Below are 18942 nucleotides of genomic sequence, written 5' to 3'. Positions count from 1 at the left end.
GAGATATCTGTGGTTACCCACAGGCATGGCACTGGAGACACTAAACTTACTGCTCACAGATAAGATACTTTGTAGCATTCGTATGGCGAGATCAGCCTTAAGATTTAGAGAGAAAGTCCATCAGTCAGTCCATGGAATTTTAATACCTCTGAATCAAACTCTGGATAAGCGCGTCCAACCAGAGAGGCTGTACTGATGTCAACGTAACGATTTTCACTACCGCAGATATATGCATCATCACCACCTCCCTGCAAATAAAGTCAAGAGATTTGATAGATTGCATTGCCAAGATATTGCACCCTCCATACCTATGCAGGACCTGATTATGTAGCCAAGACAAAAAAGGTTGTAGCCTCTCCAGCCTTCACATGGGCTAACCATCTTGCAGCCCATTCAATGAAGTTCTTATTGAGTAACCCCAGAACTATCACAGCCGTTCAGGTTCAGACTTAACACACAAGCAGAGGGTGGCCATAATCTCTGGTAATGCAAGAGTGTGGGAAGCTGGTCAAATGGAGAGAGCCCCAAATATTTGTACCAACAGCCCATGCTGGCTCCATATTTTGAGGGTCCATGGGCAAGTTTCCCTCAATGGTCTCCCTCCTTCAGTGAGTCTACGTTCTCAGTTTCATAGTCTGCAGATACTATTGCTTCTCATCCTCTTCCCTTGCACTGATTGTTGACAGGTGAAGAGCAAGTGAGCGGTGGCATCTACTGCTCCTCCTCCTCCCATCGTCCAAAGCAAGAAGCAAGTGAATAAGCAGGTTTTTGAAGAGAAGAATAAATTCCAGGGGGTTCTTGCTAGTGGGCCCCTGCTAAGGTGTGGACCTCAGCAGGAGCCCAACCTTGCTTCCCTTGACATCTTGCTTTGCACTAGCCTACCCACCAACCAAAACTTAGCATGTTGACCATTATACCATGTACCATCTTAAATACTGACTCACTGGTGCAAATAGCACCACTGCATATTCATGGAGCTCAACATTCACATTTCCCACAACAAACTCATTGAGGGATATTCAACTCACCCCCAGTTCCCTTGCTCAAGCATCTCTATCGTAGTTTTAATAATTAATTCATAATGCAACTAGGACCAGAATATTATACCATTTTCTCTAGACTGGAAAGGAGATTTGATTGCAAAGTCAAACCATCCATTACTAACCATCCACTGATCATGAGACAATGTGAATGCAATGTAGCCTTCACTGGGACCACTCATTTCAACCAACACTGTGTCATGATCTCGTGTGAAGGACAGAAAAAAGCAGGTGTTCTCTTGAGGATCACAGTTTGAAGGGTTTCTCACACAGAACTTTTTCTTTCCACAGTCTGAAGCATTGAACTAAAGAGACAAGAAGGCAAGTGATGTTACTTAACAGACTGCTGCAAAAATCAGTGCTTTTTCAGAATGCCAGCTAGTATAGTTGCAAGCTGTAGTGCAAACACATTTCTCACAACCACAAATTTTACCTAGCAATTATAGTCCTTTCCCCCCTCATAATTAAGCTGCAAGCCTCAAATCCACATTCCTGGTACCTGACATCACAAAGCTAGGAGTCTATAATTTTGGATTCACATACTATCCCGCTCTTGTCCAAGTCAGACGCTGAATTGTTAATTGTTCAAAATTGCATTAAAAGGAATGTAATTAAAGGCTTTGTGAATCACCACAAACTGTTCTAGATAATTACGCAAACTCCATAAAGCTTTAAGTGAATTTTTAAAAATACACAGGGGCCTCCTTCTCACAGAATAGATAAGAAAATTGTGTTTGTTTTGTAGGAGACTAAATACAAAAAGGGCAAAAAGTGATCACTATTCCAAAAAGGTCACCCCGAATTACCCTCAAGTTATTGTTGAAGAGACAACAATAACTAAGTTTCAAAAATGGCAAGAATGAGTTAAGGCTTAGGAATCAGTAAGACTTAAAATCTAGATAGAATGAGAATTACAAGCCAAAATGTGATCAGAAAGAATTGCATCAGATGACTAACTACTAGGAACTTCATGAAGAGGACTAGAAACTTTTTTTTTTAATGTCTCCATGGGTTCAAATTTCTGCATTTTCATTTTTTTTTTTTTTTGTTGGCCTGGAGATTAAAACTTCAGTAGAAAAACTGAATCTTAAACTTAAGATTTCAGATCAACTGTGTCTGAAATTACAGCAACAAGTTGTAAAGATCTTAATGCACACTATCCTTCTGACTAATACAAAATTCATGTGACCAGATTATGGAAAGTCCCAATCTGCTGCACATGTGCACTGGGGGAAAGAGAGGGCGGATCATAGCTGCCAGGAAAAGTGGTGCTAGGTACCTAAAGTTATCTGTTTTGCATATGTAAATGAAAATATATGTGCATAATTAGGAATAATTATTATAATTTTTGAAGGCAAGCTAATTAAGCTCTTGCTTGCTTTCAGAATAGAACTGTGCAATGGTCCAACTTGCACCTGCCTAAAACTTCTCCATGCACCCACATTTTTTCTAGGTCTTTAAGACCCAAATCCAGATGGGGAGCCTGGAGTGCCTGGAACCACCAAAGAGCTATATGGTACCGTAAGCATTGCATATTGAATATGGTTAACTGGCAAGGGAAAGTGTAGCAATGTATTGTAGGCTATAAATAAACCATGTTCTTACTCTGCAAACTTGACACAAGTACTTGGGAGTTATCCTTGTTAAATTTAGTGGGATTTACCTGACTCACACTTCCCCCACCTCCCTTCACCAACAAATGCAACAACACTGGACAGAGACCACAGAACTGGACAGGGTTGCTTGCGCCTCTTGGTCTGTATACCAGGTAAGGAGGAAGAAAGAGCACTACCAAAGATAGCTTCCCGTTTAATGTATTTGAGGTATTTTGTAGCTTCTTGGCTTGAGGAAATGTTACAAAAATCTTTGGCATTTAAACCTGAAGTTTTCTTATTAGGTATTATACCTGATGATGTTAGCAAACAAGCAATGTATTTGACTCTACATGTAATCACTGCGGTGAGGATTGCATTTGCCCAGCACTGGAAGAGTGAAGAGCCTCCTACCGATGAACTGATCCTAAAAAAGATCTTGGAGTGTGCAGAAATGGACAGACTGACTTTGTCATTGAAGGATAAAGAAGATACAGACTTCTATCAAACTTGGGACTTTCCTTATTATTGGCTAGAGAAACGGGTCTTTGCATAGATTTAAATAAGTTTATAATTTAACATAAAAAGAAAAAATGTGGGGGGCTGACCCAGTAGGTCCAATGTTTCCAATGATTGATGCTGTTTTTCGGGGTTTTTTGTGTGTTAGGTTTATTTAGAATAAAACTTATTCCAAAAAAAAGGTATTTTGTAGCTTCTGAGATTCTTGAACCCTTTAAAAAACCATTCTTGGGTTGTATTTTCCTGAAATCTCAAAATCTACCCCCAACATTGCAATATTAAGTTTCTAGCAACCTTATCATCCTACAACTTTCAAAGGGTACCAAAGTGTATAGCTGCATACCCCCTTATTAGAAAAACACAACATTCCTAACAAAGGCATTATGCAATTCCCGGAAGCAGCCACCCACCCTCTCTTCTCTCCAAAGGGATCCCAAGAGAAACAGAACGGGCAGTTGCTCTCAGTCAGCCACACTTTGGCTCAGGCTAAGGGCCCACCTGGCAAGCAGAGGGGAGACATTCTCCAGATAGCTAACGTGGTGGGGCAGAAAGGGGAGGGGGGGACACGTGATGAGGTCAAGGCAAGGGTTGGGATGCATGGACAGTGTGTGCCCTGCACTCTCCTGCCTCAAGCAGCAGGGATGCTTGTCCCGAGCCTGCAGAAAAAGAGGGAGACGAGTAACTAGATGCCTAGCACTTTCCCCACTGCAGTCTTAGCTTCCTTAAGACCACTTTCGATTAAAAGCTACTACAACTATACTTACTGGGTGGGTTAGATGAGGCACAAGTGAAGACGTTGGAAGGGTCCCAATGGTCGTTCTCAAAATAGGCGTATTTGGCTGGGAAATTATTGGTCCAGGAACTTTTACCCAAAAGATGCTATATTTTTCCACCACTGTGACTCTGAAGGCAAGACAAAAGACATGCATTTAATATCTGAATCAAACCTGTCTCTCACAGACTTCCGCATGCAGCAAGCCTTCTCCATCCTCCAGCCCAGATACTTCAGATGCTACCAATCAATGAGTGATCTCAAGTGCAATCCCTCTCCTCTACCTCTCATGGAAGAAAATAAAATGGACTGTCTTCCTGACCTGTCCCAAGAAAGAACTGTTGCAGAAGACAGCATAATTGAAGAAGTGGGGGTGCTACTGAACCATCTCTAATGTAGGGTGCTCATCAGAAGCCTCCAAGGACTGAGATATTCTGAGCATTTGCCACTCCTTCCTTCTCATGCACACATGTAATTATGCATGTGTACATGTAACAACAAAAGCAGAACAACAGGACCTTCGCCAGAAAGAACTAACAGCTAGCACCCAAACTCTAGGTCATGTATAGGGTTCAAAATGAAGTGTACAAAGAATTGGATGGCTCAGAGGCTGGGATGAGGATGGGTCAAAACTAAGGTTGGCCCTGGGGAAAGAAAACTTGGGGAACTTGACTGAGCTCCATCTAGTGGGCTATACATGACAGGAGAAACAGAATACTGAAAACAAGAGAAGGCCAAAGGGTTACCAAGGAATGCTGAGACCTGTTGGACTGGGGATGCTACAGTATTGGACCATATACTCTCCCTAGGCTTCAACTGGCCAATCCCAGAGGTGTCTTGTGCATTGACTAGCTGGGCAGTGGCTTGGCAATCAACAGGCATCTGCATGTTTCCATGCTTACACAGGAACACTCCCTTGTAATCTAATCAATGGAGGAAGCAGGTACACAATCACCTGACCCTAAAGCAACCTTCCAGAGCCTTATCATCATTCCTGGCAGCTTTCCCTACTGCTGCTTTTGGAACAAAAGGCATTCTTCAGCAGTGATGTCAGAGCAAGGCCAAAGAAATACACAGCACACAATAAACGCCTCTGCATGGAACATGTGCCCACTCCAGACAGACAGCAGGATGCTGGAAGAGCAACAGATGCACCAGCAATCAGGCAGACAACAGCAGTGCTTATTTTTAAAAAAAGCTTTTCGTTCATTAGCCCCACATAGACATTCAGCCAGCCCAGGTGAGGGCTAAAAGAGGGGTGGGGAAAAGCCAGCCCTGCCCACAACAGCCTAGGCCCACCTCTGACCAACAAATTCTAAAGGGGACTTCTACTTGTATTTTCTGTTGCACTCTTTATTTATCTATTTTTCGATTTATATCCTGCCTTTTTCCTACAAAGGGCTCAAGGCAGCTTGCATCTCCTCCTCCATCTTATCCCCACAACAACAACCCTGTGAGGTAGGCTGGGCTGAGAGTCTGTGACTGGCCCAAGGTCACCCAGTTGGCTCCATGGCTGAGCGGGGACTAGAACCCAGATCGTCTGAGTCCCAGTCCCACGCTCTTCACCACTACACCATACTGGCTCTTATCACAGAGAGTTCAACCCAGGTATTCAAGTGATTGGAAGCCTCACTTCAAATCCTGCTGACAACACAGTAAGGTCAAGATCAAGGAGGCCAGAACATCAGCCGTGGGACTTGCATGCAACCTCACCTCACAATGCTTGTAAACACCAAAAAAGCCAAGCCTAGCCTAGCCTAGCCTAGCCTAGCCTCTGCATTCAAAACAGAAACAAGTTCAAGGCTTTTTCCATAGCAGTATTGCAAAATTCTGGGTCTATACTTTGAATGGAGATTAAATTAAGGACAGATGAAGTACTTTTAAGACATACTTACAAAAATTGTATTCTTTTTGGTGCATCTCTAGGAGCAATCCAATAGGCATCCAGATGGGTTTTCTTAGATTTGCTTGTGTGACTGACAGCTGAATTCTACAACATTCAGAAGCTCTCTTTTAGCACCACACAGAGGGATTTGCTTAAGTTGCTCTGTTCATACATAAGCTAAATAGCAAAAGTGGCTTAACACTATCCATATTTTAATATTTAGTTGCATCGTAGCCTTTTGACATCATAGCTCAGTGTCAGTTTGAAGAAAATATTTTCCTGTTGGTGCCAATTTCCTCTAGTGCTATCCTACTCTAGAGCAATAGTGATTTGCCCCTGGGCATCTAGTGATCATCAAGGCCAAGCAAGGTTCAACTACAGCTTCCACCCACATTTAGCCAATAATTATCACTGATACTAGTAAATTCTTCAAATAAGTCTAGTTTACACTTGGGATTGATGTGCAACAAATAACCCAACTCTAAAGAAGCATTCCCAGAATCAGAAGTGAAAGACAGTCAGACAAAGTAATGCATTAAAAATTCTGAAAGCAAATTCTAAACACAATTTTTGAAAAAGGATAAGAGACCAAGAAATTCATTACACTTTTCTTCTTGTATTTGAATGCATTTTAATACACAGTCCTTTATTCCCAGACAGCAAAATTGATCTTACTCTGAAGTCAACCAAGAAACTCTAGTAGAGGCATCAAGATTGATTCAGGGATCAATCTGGCCTGCCAGGTCATCTGGGCTGTGGGCAAGGTACTTCCTCTTCTCTGAAGTCCTAACCTCCCAGAAAGGAGACAGGGTGGGTGAGTGACTCAGCCACAGCTCAGTTGTTTCACTCTTTCTTTTCCATCCCAACACTAGGTTGGACTCCTGCCAGTTTATCAAAGTGCTGGTGGAGTCTGCCTTAGTTCATCCTGATACTCTCTGCCTGAGGAACATAAAGCAGCAGCAAACTTTGGTGGGATCCATTCTACCTGAGCAGAGCAAGCCTGACTCACTGACTGATTTACCTTAGTCTGGCAGTCAGCTGCACCCACCCACAACTTTCCCTAGTTGGAAAAAAACTGAGGAAGGGAGAAGCAGTCTCCTGGGCTGATGCGCCAGCTGAGATCCAGCAATGTCAGAGCACGGGGTCCCACCCCAGGCATCATCCAACCTATAGGAGGTTCCAGGCACAGAGCAATCTGAGCAAAACGCTCTCCATTCCTGCTCTATCTGTAGGCATATTAGTCAGTAGTACTTAGATCCTAAGTTGTCCCTCCATCGTGATGGCACAGCGGGGGTGCAGCATTAAAGGCAGTGTGTCTCTGTGCCCCAGACAGAAGGGAATCCTCAGCACAGTCAAAAAAGAAAAAAAAAGGCAAGCAAGGGGGATAAGAATGTGCCAGCTTGGGACAGGATTCTGTTATCAGTGCAGGGCTAACAGTGGCCAAGCAGTCTGTCCTGGAAGGGGACAGAGCACAAAAGTATTTGTTCATGAAAGGAACCACCATCATAAAGCATGATAAAGTACCTATGAGCTTTACACCTGCTACTTTAAGCCTTAAAGTCTAAGGGGAATGCATTCCCATCCCAAAGAGGCTGAACACCCGTCTCCCCTGGTGGATGAACCAACAACAACAGTATCTCCATCTTTCAAGGATGAATTTATAATCCAGGCTCTGCATACCAATGCATATGTTAGGATACGGTTTAAAAAATGCATTTTTGGGAAATACATATTTAAATATGATTCTTTCATGCTAATTTTTAAAAAATACTTCAGAAATGGGACAAATTGATTTATGAACATATCCAAAATTAACCTGGAGCAAAACCAGGCTAGTCCATCACTTCTGAACATATCAAGCCCAACATGGTGCAGAAGAACCTGAAGATCAAAGATAATGCTAAAATGACAGCCAGCCCAGATGCTATGAGAAGGGCAAAACAAAAAAATAAAAATCTTTTCAATTTAGAATCCCTTGAAGATAATGATGTTAGAACTAGTAACAGTCACTACCCACTTTCATATGGATAAACCAGCAGAGGGAGTCCTAATGTTCAAAGTTTGCCTAAAGGGAGAAAATTAGGCAAAGCTATATCCATTTTCATGATTTCCAAGAACAAACTTCCATACAGGTTGCCTTTGTTGACTATTAATTAAAAGCAAAATATTTAGAGACCCCCCTCCCCCAATGTTGGCGATTGGGCAGCACAGAAATTAATCAAACAAAAAGATAAATAAAGTCATGCTAGTATAAAACAGATATAAACAGGAAGGGAGAGGTATCAAAAGCTGACATAAGCTGCTGCTGACATTCTAATCAAGGTAGCAGTAGAGAAACCTGCTCTCTAAAGCCATCTCAAGGATTCAGGATTCCTTACCTTTGTGTGCCCACATGTGAGGAGCTGAGATTGTCTCTTGTCAGCCAGCACAAAAGAACCGATGGCAGGGTCCCCCACATTTTCAGCATTGCGGGCTTGTAGAAAAAACCCTTCAAACGGAGGCCCAGACAGACTCACTAAAGCCAGGCGGGTGGGAATAAAAACTAAATTAGTTTCCAGTTGTACTGGCAACAGTTGTATCGGCACTTGTAAGCCTCTTAGGAAAGCAGGCACATTTAACATCTTTTAGCTCACATATACAATGACCTTTATGGCTGAGGCATCCGAAAATGCTCCCTGAACCACGTCTTTCAGCTGTGCAAGTGCACATTCTCATGTAAGCACATACACGGCTACGCAGACATCATGCAGATCCCCCCGTAGCCAGGAAATGCCGCCATCACCCAGCCATCATTCCTATTCTAATTCCTCCCCACACCCTCCTTCAATTTCAGCTTATCCATTTTTCATTTCTTTACAGGATGGGTTTCCCCACTAATGACATGGAGTGGGGTCTTTGGACTCACACAAGAGCAAGTTATGATGGGGAATTGCTTTGCTGCTGTTTTTGATATCCACCCCATCACCCAAGCGTCTGAAGGAGGCATAAGTAAAGTGAAAGTAATAGTCCTTGGGTTCAGATGGTAACAGACCAAAAAATAATACCTTGCACATGATCGCCTGGTTTGAACTCTGTCACATTTACTTCAATTGTGTGCTTAGGAAGTTTCTGAGGTGAGTGTCCATGAAGAGGCATCATATTATTGCAGGCTTCTTTTACTTTTCCATTTGGGTAACCAGCTGATGGACCAGAAAGACACACGAGTACCAAAACAGCAAGAAGTATTCCAGAAGATTCCATCTATCAAAAACAAAACAAAACCACCAGTGAGTATCACAGCATTAAAAGAGTTCTAAATGTTTCTGCAAGTAGCAACTTTGCAAGTTTTTCTACACAAATCTCAGGTGCATTCTTCCTGCCATTCATTAATGACTTGGGACTGGGGGAAAATAAGGTTGTTTCTGTTAACCCTCCCACTTATTAAAGTCGTGTGTACCACACAGCATGATGGCCAATTTTTTTCCCCACAGACTTCATATTCTCCAAGGCAATAAAGAAAGAAAGCCACTGCCTGCCTCTTTCCTCCAGTTATTAATTTATGCCATTTTAGTTGTACTTTCTTCCAAGAAGCTCAGGGTAGCTTGCACGAGTTCTGCTGCTTATGATTTTAGCTCTAAAATAGCTCTGTGAGTTGGAGATAGCGCCTGTCCAAGGTCACCCAATAAGCACTGCGTCTCTTTGCAAATTTCAGCTTGGTTCTCTTCACTATGGTGGGGTGATTTTGAAGTTTTGGTCTTGAAATGGCTCTCTGGTTCCTTTGCTCATCTTTCTCCCATGCTCAGTGTGGACCAAGAACAGCAACCTGCAGTGCTCTTGTCTCCAAATGTGGGACATGGGGCACATTCCCTTTGCATACCTGTAATATTTTTTAAGTATCTAGGTACTGCCATTTAGCAACAATCCTACAATCCTATATATTTTATCTTCTGAATGGGGATTAGAACTATAACCGAAAAGAAGAACCAGTCTCATTCCCGCTTTAATATCATTGAAAGGCCATCCATTATAGTCACATCAAGTATTGAGAAATTATGGCAACAAATCTGAAGTCCAGATTTACTAAAACTTAATTCTAGAGAACAATGTAACCACTACTTAAACTTACTTTTTGTAAGCTTAGATAACTGTCTAAATGAACATGTGCTCCCTCAGGTTAGCACAGAGTTACTAAAGACATAATTTTACTTGCAACACCATTGCAACATCTATCCTGTACACCCTTCTGAGAGCACTTGCTAATTGAACAGTTTACACACTCCTTAAATAAATAAATAAATAAATAAATAAATAAATAAATAAATAAATCATAAGCATTGCATTCAACTGGAATGGTGAGTTTTGCCATTCTATTGTTTTTCAATGCATGTTACAGCCTGCCTCTTTCCGAATGCAATTTCTCTCTCTAGCCCTATCCCTTCTCACCAGTACGTATGCCAAGAAATGGAACGAGCTCAAAGCATCACCAACAAGCCCTCCTACCCCAGGCCATCCCAGAGCTGCTGCAAAAACATGGGATGTTAATACATTCTAAATACTGAACAACAGTATCGGACCTTTTGTACAAAGAGCATGAACAAGCCCAGAAACAGGAAGTGTGTTGCTTTGGCCACACAGGGGAGGGGTGGTAATGGGCCAGCCCTACCATTAGGTAGAATGAGGCAGTAAGGTGCTAGAGAAGAGAGATGCAGGCTATGTGACCTGTCTTGTCCTCCCTAAGCGGGCCTGAAGCCCTCCGGTGAGGTGAAGGATGCTGTCCCATCACCAGCATCGAAGGAAATACCAGCTACTAGTCCTGTGAGCTTTTGTTCATAGGATGGGAGGAGCCACCATTTTGCTCTTTGCCTCAGACAGCAAAATATATTGTGCTGATCCTGGATCTTAAACAGGTACGGATGCTGCTTATGGGCAGGATCGGGGCAACTGATCAGGGAGAAAAGACCTGAGGCAGAAAAAGCAAGAACAAGAAGCACAGATGTGAGATGGCACAAGAACACAACTTGCACAGGTAGCACACTAAGCAACAGACAAGAACTTTTTGGAGTGTATCCTTTGCCACCACACTCATGATAATGTTTGCCCAGCCTCTGAGCAAACATTGATTAAGTTCAGAAAATAAGCACTGCAGTCTTTGCCTACATTCAAGATCAAATGAGAGCTGGAAAGCTTCCAGCTGAGGCTTTCAGCATGTCATTGCCTTGGTTCATTCACAGAACGTTACAGCAAATCCAAACAATGTCTCATTTATGGCTCCCTTTTATTATAAAATAATTTCAGTGTGGGGTACAACTAATAACACACAGTGACATTGTATTGTATTAATTCAAAAACAGAAAAAAGGAAAAACCTGAACCAAACAGGAAAGAACAATAACACCAATTGATAACATTTAAAATAAATTCAGTGGAAAACTGGGTAAATTAATAGATGTTTAGCTGGCACCAGAAGCTTGTAAGACTTCTTCCATTCACACCCATCCTATGTTTTTCCACCCCTTCTTCCATTTTCTTTACTTGGAAAATCCATTAAGGAAAAAGGATGGAATCCCTTTGCAATGGTAGTACTAGAAGCACCTATGTCTGAAAGTACCCCCATTTACAGCCCTAAGCTCAAGTGGCATACCTGCATCACACAGAACAGATTCCTACCTGGTCTCACCAGTCTACCATCAGGTGAAATTTAGAAATACCAGCTCAAACCTGAGGAAATGGACAGGACTCACCAGGATCCTTGGCCTGGTGGCATCAAGGGGAGAGTAGAACAGCTGTACAAGAACATACTGTGGAGAAGAGTTTTCTTGGCTAAAACCAACCCTGCTTATCTTAGAAGATTAGGCTCTTCTCCGCAGAGAAGAGCTAGTAAGGTTCCTCCCAAACAAACATGTGGAGATCTTGATAATGGCCAAGCTCCACTACACAAACATACTGAAAACTGACTTGCTGTAGGAGACCACTGGCAAGAAGACCAGCTTGCTATTTGGGTCCCGACTTTTCATCTTGGAGTACTTGGAATAAATGAATGCTTCATGAGCGCCTACACTTATCATTGGCTAGTGAAGGGTAGGCAGTTCAAGAGCTCTCTAGATAGTCAAACATTTGTTGACACTCTGGAATGAGGCCCTTCGCTCACATTAGTAGCCTTAATGGAAGACTGTACTGCTCCGTATATACAAACAAAGAAAGATGTGCATTCTTATAGAATAGATGGCCACCAGTGACATCCACATTGCTCTACACAAGCTCTACATTGAACATGCTTGTTGCTGGCCATGAACCAATTCTCTCCCGTGTGCACACATAATTAGTGAGTCCTTTCTTGGCTTTCGGTTCATTTCCAAGGCCAGTTCACCTTTGCACATCTCCCTCTGAGTGCCCCCTCAATCTGTGGTGCAATGGGCAATCACGAGAGACGGTCTTTTTAGTGATGTCCGCCTAGTTATGAAGCACTCGAGAGAGAGAAGTTCACCTACGAGTAGCACCCATTTTATTGCCTTTTCTATAGTCATGGCTTTTAAGATCTGGTTGATTTAGGCCCTGGGCACTAATAGGACTAACTTTTGTATTGGATCTTTGTTTTAAGTTTCTGCTATCTGTATTGTATTTCTACTGTGTTGATTGGGGGTGTGTCGTGAGGTCATAACTCACATCTCCAATTATCTCACACCAGCAGTGAAACTAAAGACTTTTATTGCTGTTCACTACAAGATTTACGATGTGATTGATAAGCTCTAATAACAAGCCCCTTACAGTTCAGTTACTGCTTCCTTTCTGAGCTACCTCAGGAGACCACGTGGCATCAGACCTCTGTCCTGTCGTTGTAATTGGACTTGTCGCCTTAAAGTTCTCCTAAATTGGGCATTTGTCAAATTCCCCGTTAAGCCTTCTTGTTCTCCTGAACTCGGCTCAGCAGTTTGAGAGTCGGGAGCCGGGGGGCAACTTGTTCAGGCAGCTCAGAGCTAGGATGAGAGGAAGCTACTCTTTCAGACGCCTCCCCGTCAGTCTGCAGGGAGGCTATTCGTTCAGGGGCTAAGGGGTCAGGCTGTGGAGAGGTTACTTGCTCAGCAGTCTCAGAGTCAGGTTGCAGAGGGGCCGTCTGGGTTGCAGAGGGGCCGTCTCAAATACAAGTCCCCTTGTTCCAATGCCTGACTCTCACTGTTAGCTCCTGCCTCTTCCTCACAAGCAGACGTCTCTATCAAGCCATCAGGAACGACAGGGTGGAAGTCTGGTCAATTTTTACTATATTATTGCTATGTTTTAATCAATTTTGTACAGTGCTAGAGAACTTGGGCTTCCAATAAGAACAGTAAATAAATCTATTTTCAACCAGCCGTTCTTTGAATACAGATGTAAATAATCACATAAAGTTTCATATTTAAACTCTTTACAATGTAGAGTTTTAAAGAGATAAATTAGCTCAAAATTTTCTATGTAAAGATTTTTTAAGGGCATGATTCACTTAACTGTGGCAATCATCTGTGTGGAAGAAATGAGTTATTTGGAAGACAGTATTGGGAGTTCCCCTTGCAATGCACTCAGGTAGTTAACACAACGGTCACAACTGCATTTGAAGAATATTCAAGGATACCATAGGCTTAAATATCAGCTTAGAGACAGAGGAAAATGCTGAATATTATCACAGTAAGACTGGATGTAGAGTTGTGTACTTTAATTGTATTTTTAAAGTTTCTGTACTGCTCCTTCATCACCAAAGGCAGTCCCATGGCAGCATTATGAGCAGGAAAGGATTATATAAGAATTACAGATTTCCTGCAGGGAGAAGGTGGGATATAGGTATAACAGATAATTAAAATATTATGCAGAGCTGAAGCAAACTGAATCAGAAGAATGTGTATGAAGTCACATGAATGTGTGTGCTTCTTTATCAGTCTTTGCCAGTTACAGTAACATGAGGTCACACACAAGATTAGAGGGCGGATCCAACAACAGAAGATACGTTTAATTGCCACTTTAAGGGTTATGGTGAGCTCCTCTAATACAAGCACATATTTACATAAAACCCTCTTTGTTCAAGGATCTGCGTAGTAACATTGTCATCTTTTCTATCATCTGCCAAACTGCCAGCCTAGCTAGGATTTTAGGGGCTGGTTATGGTGGCTATGTAGGCAGTCCCGTACAAAAAAAGAGGAAAAGCATTTCCTCTTTTGCATATATACAAATGCAAAATTCAAGACAATGACTATAATTTAAATAAAAATAAAATACAGTACATCTCACCCTAGTGGAAAGGACTATGGCCAGGTGATCAGAGTGCCTGATCAGTCTGCATTCTGGGTGCTGCTCTTGACAGAAAATGTCAAGGCACTTGCTTTCCCTTCGTAAAGCCTAACCTCTAAACCAGGCTTAGCCCAGAGACCCTCAAGACAGAAGGTGACTCCAGACCGTATCCTATTCTTTGTGAAGGAGGAGGCATGGTGACCACCCCAGGACCTTCTTTTGCCACAATTATGGCACATGTGCTCATTGCAAGCAAAAAAAAAAGACGAGTCTTTCCTATGTATATTCTGCATTTTCCAGCAATACCACACAAGCCAATTGCACTACTCTCTCTCTCTTCACTCACACACACCCCCCAAAGGAGGGAGAAGAGACAGACTGAGAATAATGATGGCCTGGTAATTTAGAAATTTAAAGAGGAGGTGGGGAAAGGGGATAGAGAAAAGGTAACAGAGGTGGTTTGCATTTTTTTAAGAGTCCACCTTTTCAAAATGATACAGTAGATACACACAGGTGTCTCTTGGGCAAACAGTACAGCCATCTGGAAAGGAACAGCTTCAGCAGTTACAGCTAAAGGAACAGTTACTGTAAGAGCCTCAATAGGTGAATACTAGAGGTACTTGCTCAACAGCATTGCTTGGCTGGTTCGGTTCCCCGCCGTGAAGTCCTCCTGGGAGAACAGTAGTGTCAGTAGTGTCATCACTGCTTTGTGACACAGTTTATTATTGGGATGGGGAGAGGGTAGGAAGAGTATAAGGTATGGAGGAATACTCAGTGCTTGCTCTAGCGGGAAATATGAAGGCTTTGATCTTAAATGCAATTACTAGGAAATTAACAATACAGCTTCTTTCCATGTGAGTATGCCTAAGATCACACTGCACAATATCGCACTCCCTTCAACATATACTTTAACATATACAAACTGAATTAAAATAGTTCAGTATCAGTGTTTGCAAGATGAGTGTAAAAATGCAGTCATGTTGTAAATAATGTTACTGTAGTACCTCTTTTAAAAGAGGCAATATATTCAGAGTTAACTCTGTCATTTGTTTGCTACCAAAAAGCTAGACTAGTAGGCTCTTGCTTCATCAAGATGAACAGTTTGGACTTTGCAAGCTGAGTCACAAAAAGAATTTAACACTTGATAAGATGGGATAGAAACCAGCAGGAGGCAACTGGTTGCAGCCCTCTAAGGCTGAACTGTGCTAGTCTAGAAAATATTTGTAGAGGTACAAGCAGTAAAAGCACTGGTGTTATGCTGCATTCAGATCCAGTCTTCAGGATTTATACAGGCCTATTTAGTGAGCAATTCTGTGACCCCTGGATGGTACGGGAGGGGGCTGGAGGATACTTTGGGCCTGAAGGGGGACACAGCACTCTAACCCTAGAGCTAACCCAAGTTAACACCCTTGCACCCCTAGAGATAAGATCCATGCGCAATTGCCCTCTCTGAGGTTGGGAAAGTGACCTCAGGGAAACAAAAACAAAAAGGTGTGGAAAGAGGGGAGAAGACTCCAGATGCCTGAATCTGAGCTGTTCTTACACCTCTTCGACCTCCTTGTCTCCCCTGCAGAACTCCAATTACCCAGGCAAGAAAGCCTGTCTAGCGAAAATGCAAAGCAGGAGGCTGGAGAGGTAGCAATCTGCTTCCCGTCCTGCATAGGAAGCTTATAAGCCTCTGAGTTCAGGGAATTATGGGCATCCTGATAGGATCACAGCCTTAACGACCTTTAGGCAATAGTAACTACAAAATGCAGTTATCAATAAAGGGCTATACTTTCACCCATTCAAGTACAAAGACAAATCTGAGAGGCTCTCCTTGCAATTGTGAAATCAAATCACTGAACAGTTATGTTTTGCAATACTATTTGGGAAGCAGTCACTGTATTATGATTAACTTTTATCTGACTTTGTACAGGAACAACTATTGAAGCATTTTCCTACACGGCTCTTGCTTGCTGTTGCAGAAAGGTTCGAAAAAATTGTCTTCAGACAGTTTGACAGTCTCTTTTCAAGGCAAGTTGAGGGAATTTATTTGCATCCTGTAGGCTTCAGACAAACATGCAGTACAGACTTGCCACAGTGCTTGTGATTGCCATGAAGACTTTTCAAAAGCAGTGATATAGTCTGATCGCCAGATAGGAGGACAAATGTGAGAACTACCTCCCTGCTGGCCAGCTTGTAAGGTTCTTGGGGACATCCCCACTTCTGACAGAGAGAGCACACTAGAGGAGGAGGCAATTATAAACTGGATTGCAGACTAAGGCCTCTGTCATGCACACCCGTGGGAGGGCCAGGGCAACCGTGTTCTGGCTCAGTATGAAGTCATTATAAAGAATTTCCCAACGGCGGAAAAAGCATGCCAAATGGAACAGTAGATGTTTCAGAGACACCAATGTCTCACTGTCAGTTGTATGTTAGATAGGCACCGTTCAGAGATGCTCTGAGTATTGGCAGAACCATTGTTCCGAGTGCATCTGGACGAACTGGCTCCTGCTTAAGTCTGTGATCCTGCCATTGCCACCCAAACTGGAGCAAAAGCAGCAACAAAGAGCACAATTAACCAAGATGAGTATAGGAAGGTGCCTTATACTGAGTTGGGTCCTAAATCCATCTAATCCAGTGTGGTGAACACTGACTGGCAGCAACTCCCCACAGGTTCAGGCAGGAGTTTTTCCAGCCCTCCCTGGAGATACCAGAGAGTAAAAAGCTCTGCCATTGACCTACTCCATCCCTCGCCATAGCATATTATCCCAATGCCCTAGAACACGCCAGGACACTGGGCCAGGCAACAATGGAAGCTGAGGGCAGGAAGGCAGGTGAGCCGAGGAGGAAAAAAAGAGCAGAATAAAAAAGCAGTAGGCAAGTCTCTGTTTTAAGGCTTTGGAAAGCTTTGGTGTGCATCTGAGATGCAGCTCTGTAAAATATTAAAGTTAATTTAAGCAGCTCAGAAGTGGACAGAGGGTAGAATAGATCAGCAGGGGCATCTAACTCCTGCTGGCTTAACAATAGGACTCCTTTTCCCCACCCGAAAATTAGAATCCCTGATCTGTATTAACTCAGAGATTTATTTTTCCTTTTATGCAACCCATCCCCCATTCTCTAAAGCTAGTTTCCTTCTTGACTCTGCAAATATGACCTTCAAGCCTGGTCCCTCAGGGGCTTCAAGATTAGAAGCCTTCACACAGTTCGTCAAAGGTGTGCTTGCAAATCTTATACTAACAATCTACTTTTGGAACGTCTTTTCAATAGAAGAGGGCATATCAGTGGCAAGTGTATCTTTAACATGCTTGTTTTCAGGCCACATTCCAAAAAAATCCTGGGGTGCCTCACTAAGATGATCAATAAGGACAGACAAAGTTTCCTGAGAGTTTATTCACCACTCTGGATCTTGCTTTAAAACATGCAGCTGCCGGAACATAGAAGGTTGTGTTCCAAACTGCACCCTTAGTTGGCAAAGTAACTTCAAGGCCCAAAAAGCTTAGACAGCATCTGGAATAGTCTCCCATAAAGCACAGGAATTTCCTGACCTGCCTGTCAATGCAGGAGGGGTTGCTTGAGGGTAGGATGTGACTGCTTTTCGTCCAATGACTGTTAACAAACCACCTTCTCTTAATACGGTATTCTCACCTGTACTTTGCATTATTGCAGCATTAGTCCATACAAGCAACATGGGCATCCACAGAGAGAGGGAGAGGGAGAGGAAGGTGTAGGAAAGCGTTGGGGATCCGAGTTCTAGTTACCCTTAACCATGAAGCTTCCTGGATGATCCTGGCTCAGGCACACTGTCTCAGCCTACCTCACAAGGTTGTTGGGGGCATGCAATGATGAGAAGCAGGAGTCTTCTGTGAGTAGCCTTGGGTTCCTTGCAGGAAAAAAGGCAATTAAATGAAAGCACGCACAACTGCATCTAACCACCAAAAAGCTTCTGCACTTCCATTACCAAACTGACTGAAAGCCCCTTGCAAACTTTAGGATGTTTTAGCAGCGCTACCTTTTAAGGAGCAAACAGTCCCTTTACTGAAGCAAAAGCCATAGAATCCGAAGAAAACCTCTTAGGTGCATCACATCGTGCTTCTTAAAACAGACGCACACGCAATACATCACATGAAATACACGCCCGTTTAAAGCAAAAAACAAAACAAAATAAAACCTCCTGTTCCTTACCTTTAGCCTCAACTTAATTGCTAAACTTCGTGAAAGGCAAACACTTCGGAAACAGGCTTATCCGTACGCTAATATATGGAAACTCTTCCTGCTTTTCGCGCAGCCTGCAGCGCATCCCCGAGGTAGGCGGGGCAAGCGAACCTCACGAGAAGCAAACGCGGCTTTCGAGCGGCATAGGCAGAAGAGACCACGCTTTAAGACGGCTGGATCCCGAGTGCACTTCTTTACTCGGAAGCAAGCCCTACTGACTTCCGTGGGAAGGCTTAGCGTCTAGTAAAGGACCATACTAAGTCGAGGGATACAGAAGGAGCACTGGAATTCATCTCTCCATGCGTTTTTATCGATCCGGCTGGAGTAAAGACGCAGTGATCTCCGTAGGATTTCCCTCCCAGCAAACACGCACAGGATCGGGTTTCAGGGCAGGACTTATATGCACATTTTGTTGGAAATAAGCCCCAGGGAGCATGCGTGCTTACGCTGAGTAGAACTTTTAGACCGCATGTTCTCTCCCCAAAGTACCACCTTGTTATAAAATTTGTCCTGCTACCTTTACCGAGCTAATAAATGAGCTCTCCAAAAAGCTGTGCCTGGTGCCTGCATTGTTTTGGCGACAGATGAAAACCTCCGCCCCCCAGCACTGTAACTGTTTGATGCTTTAAGGTTAATAATATTGCATTTAATATTTTAAATTTTGCATTTTATCCTGTACCACTGCTATGCCTCTATGCTGAATCAG

General features: G+C 43.0%; 1 protein-coding gene across 6 annotated transcripts in view; it reads right to left on the bottom strand.

Annotated features, from left to right (window-relative positions):
• The window catches only part of FRRS1 (ferric chelate reductase 1), a 28392-nt gene extending 10050 nt beyond the window's left edge, over positions 1–18342 (bottom strand). The window contains exons 1-8 of one of the 6 annotated variants that reach the window (XM_044432615.1): positions 18207–18342; positions 17783–17904; positions 8853–9048; positions 8187–8323; positions 5819–5913; positions 3916–4054; positions 1166–1345; positions 147–248 (exon numbers count right to left, since the gene is read on the bottom strand). In XM_044432615.1, coding sequence (XP_044288550.1) covers positions 147–248; positions 1166–1345; positions 3916–4054; positions 5819–5913; positions 8187–8323; positions 8853–9048 — 849 coding nt within the window. In that variant the 5' untranslated portion in view covers positions 17783–17904; positions 18207–18342. The other 5 variants (XM_044432614.1, XM_044432618.1, XM_044432617.1 and 2 more) reach the window with 5 other exon arrangements.
• Positions 18343–18942: the final 600 nt, after the last annotated feature.

This window comes from Varanus komodoensis, unplaced genomic scaffold, assembly GCF_004798865.1.
Source record: "Varanus komodoensis strain SLA01 unplaced genomic scaffold, ASM479886v1 scaffold24, whole genome shotgun sequence".
NCBI classification, from domain to species: Eukaryota; Metazoa; Chordata; class Lepidosauria; order Squamata; family Varanidae; genus Varanus; species Varanus komodoensis.
This window is presented reverse-complemented; position numbering and strand designations above follow the sequence as displayed.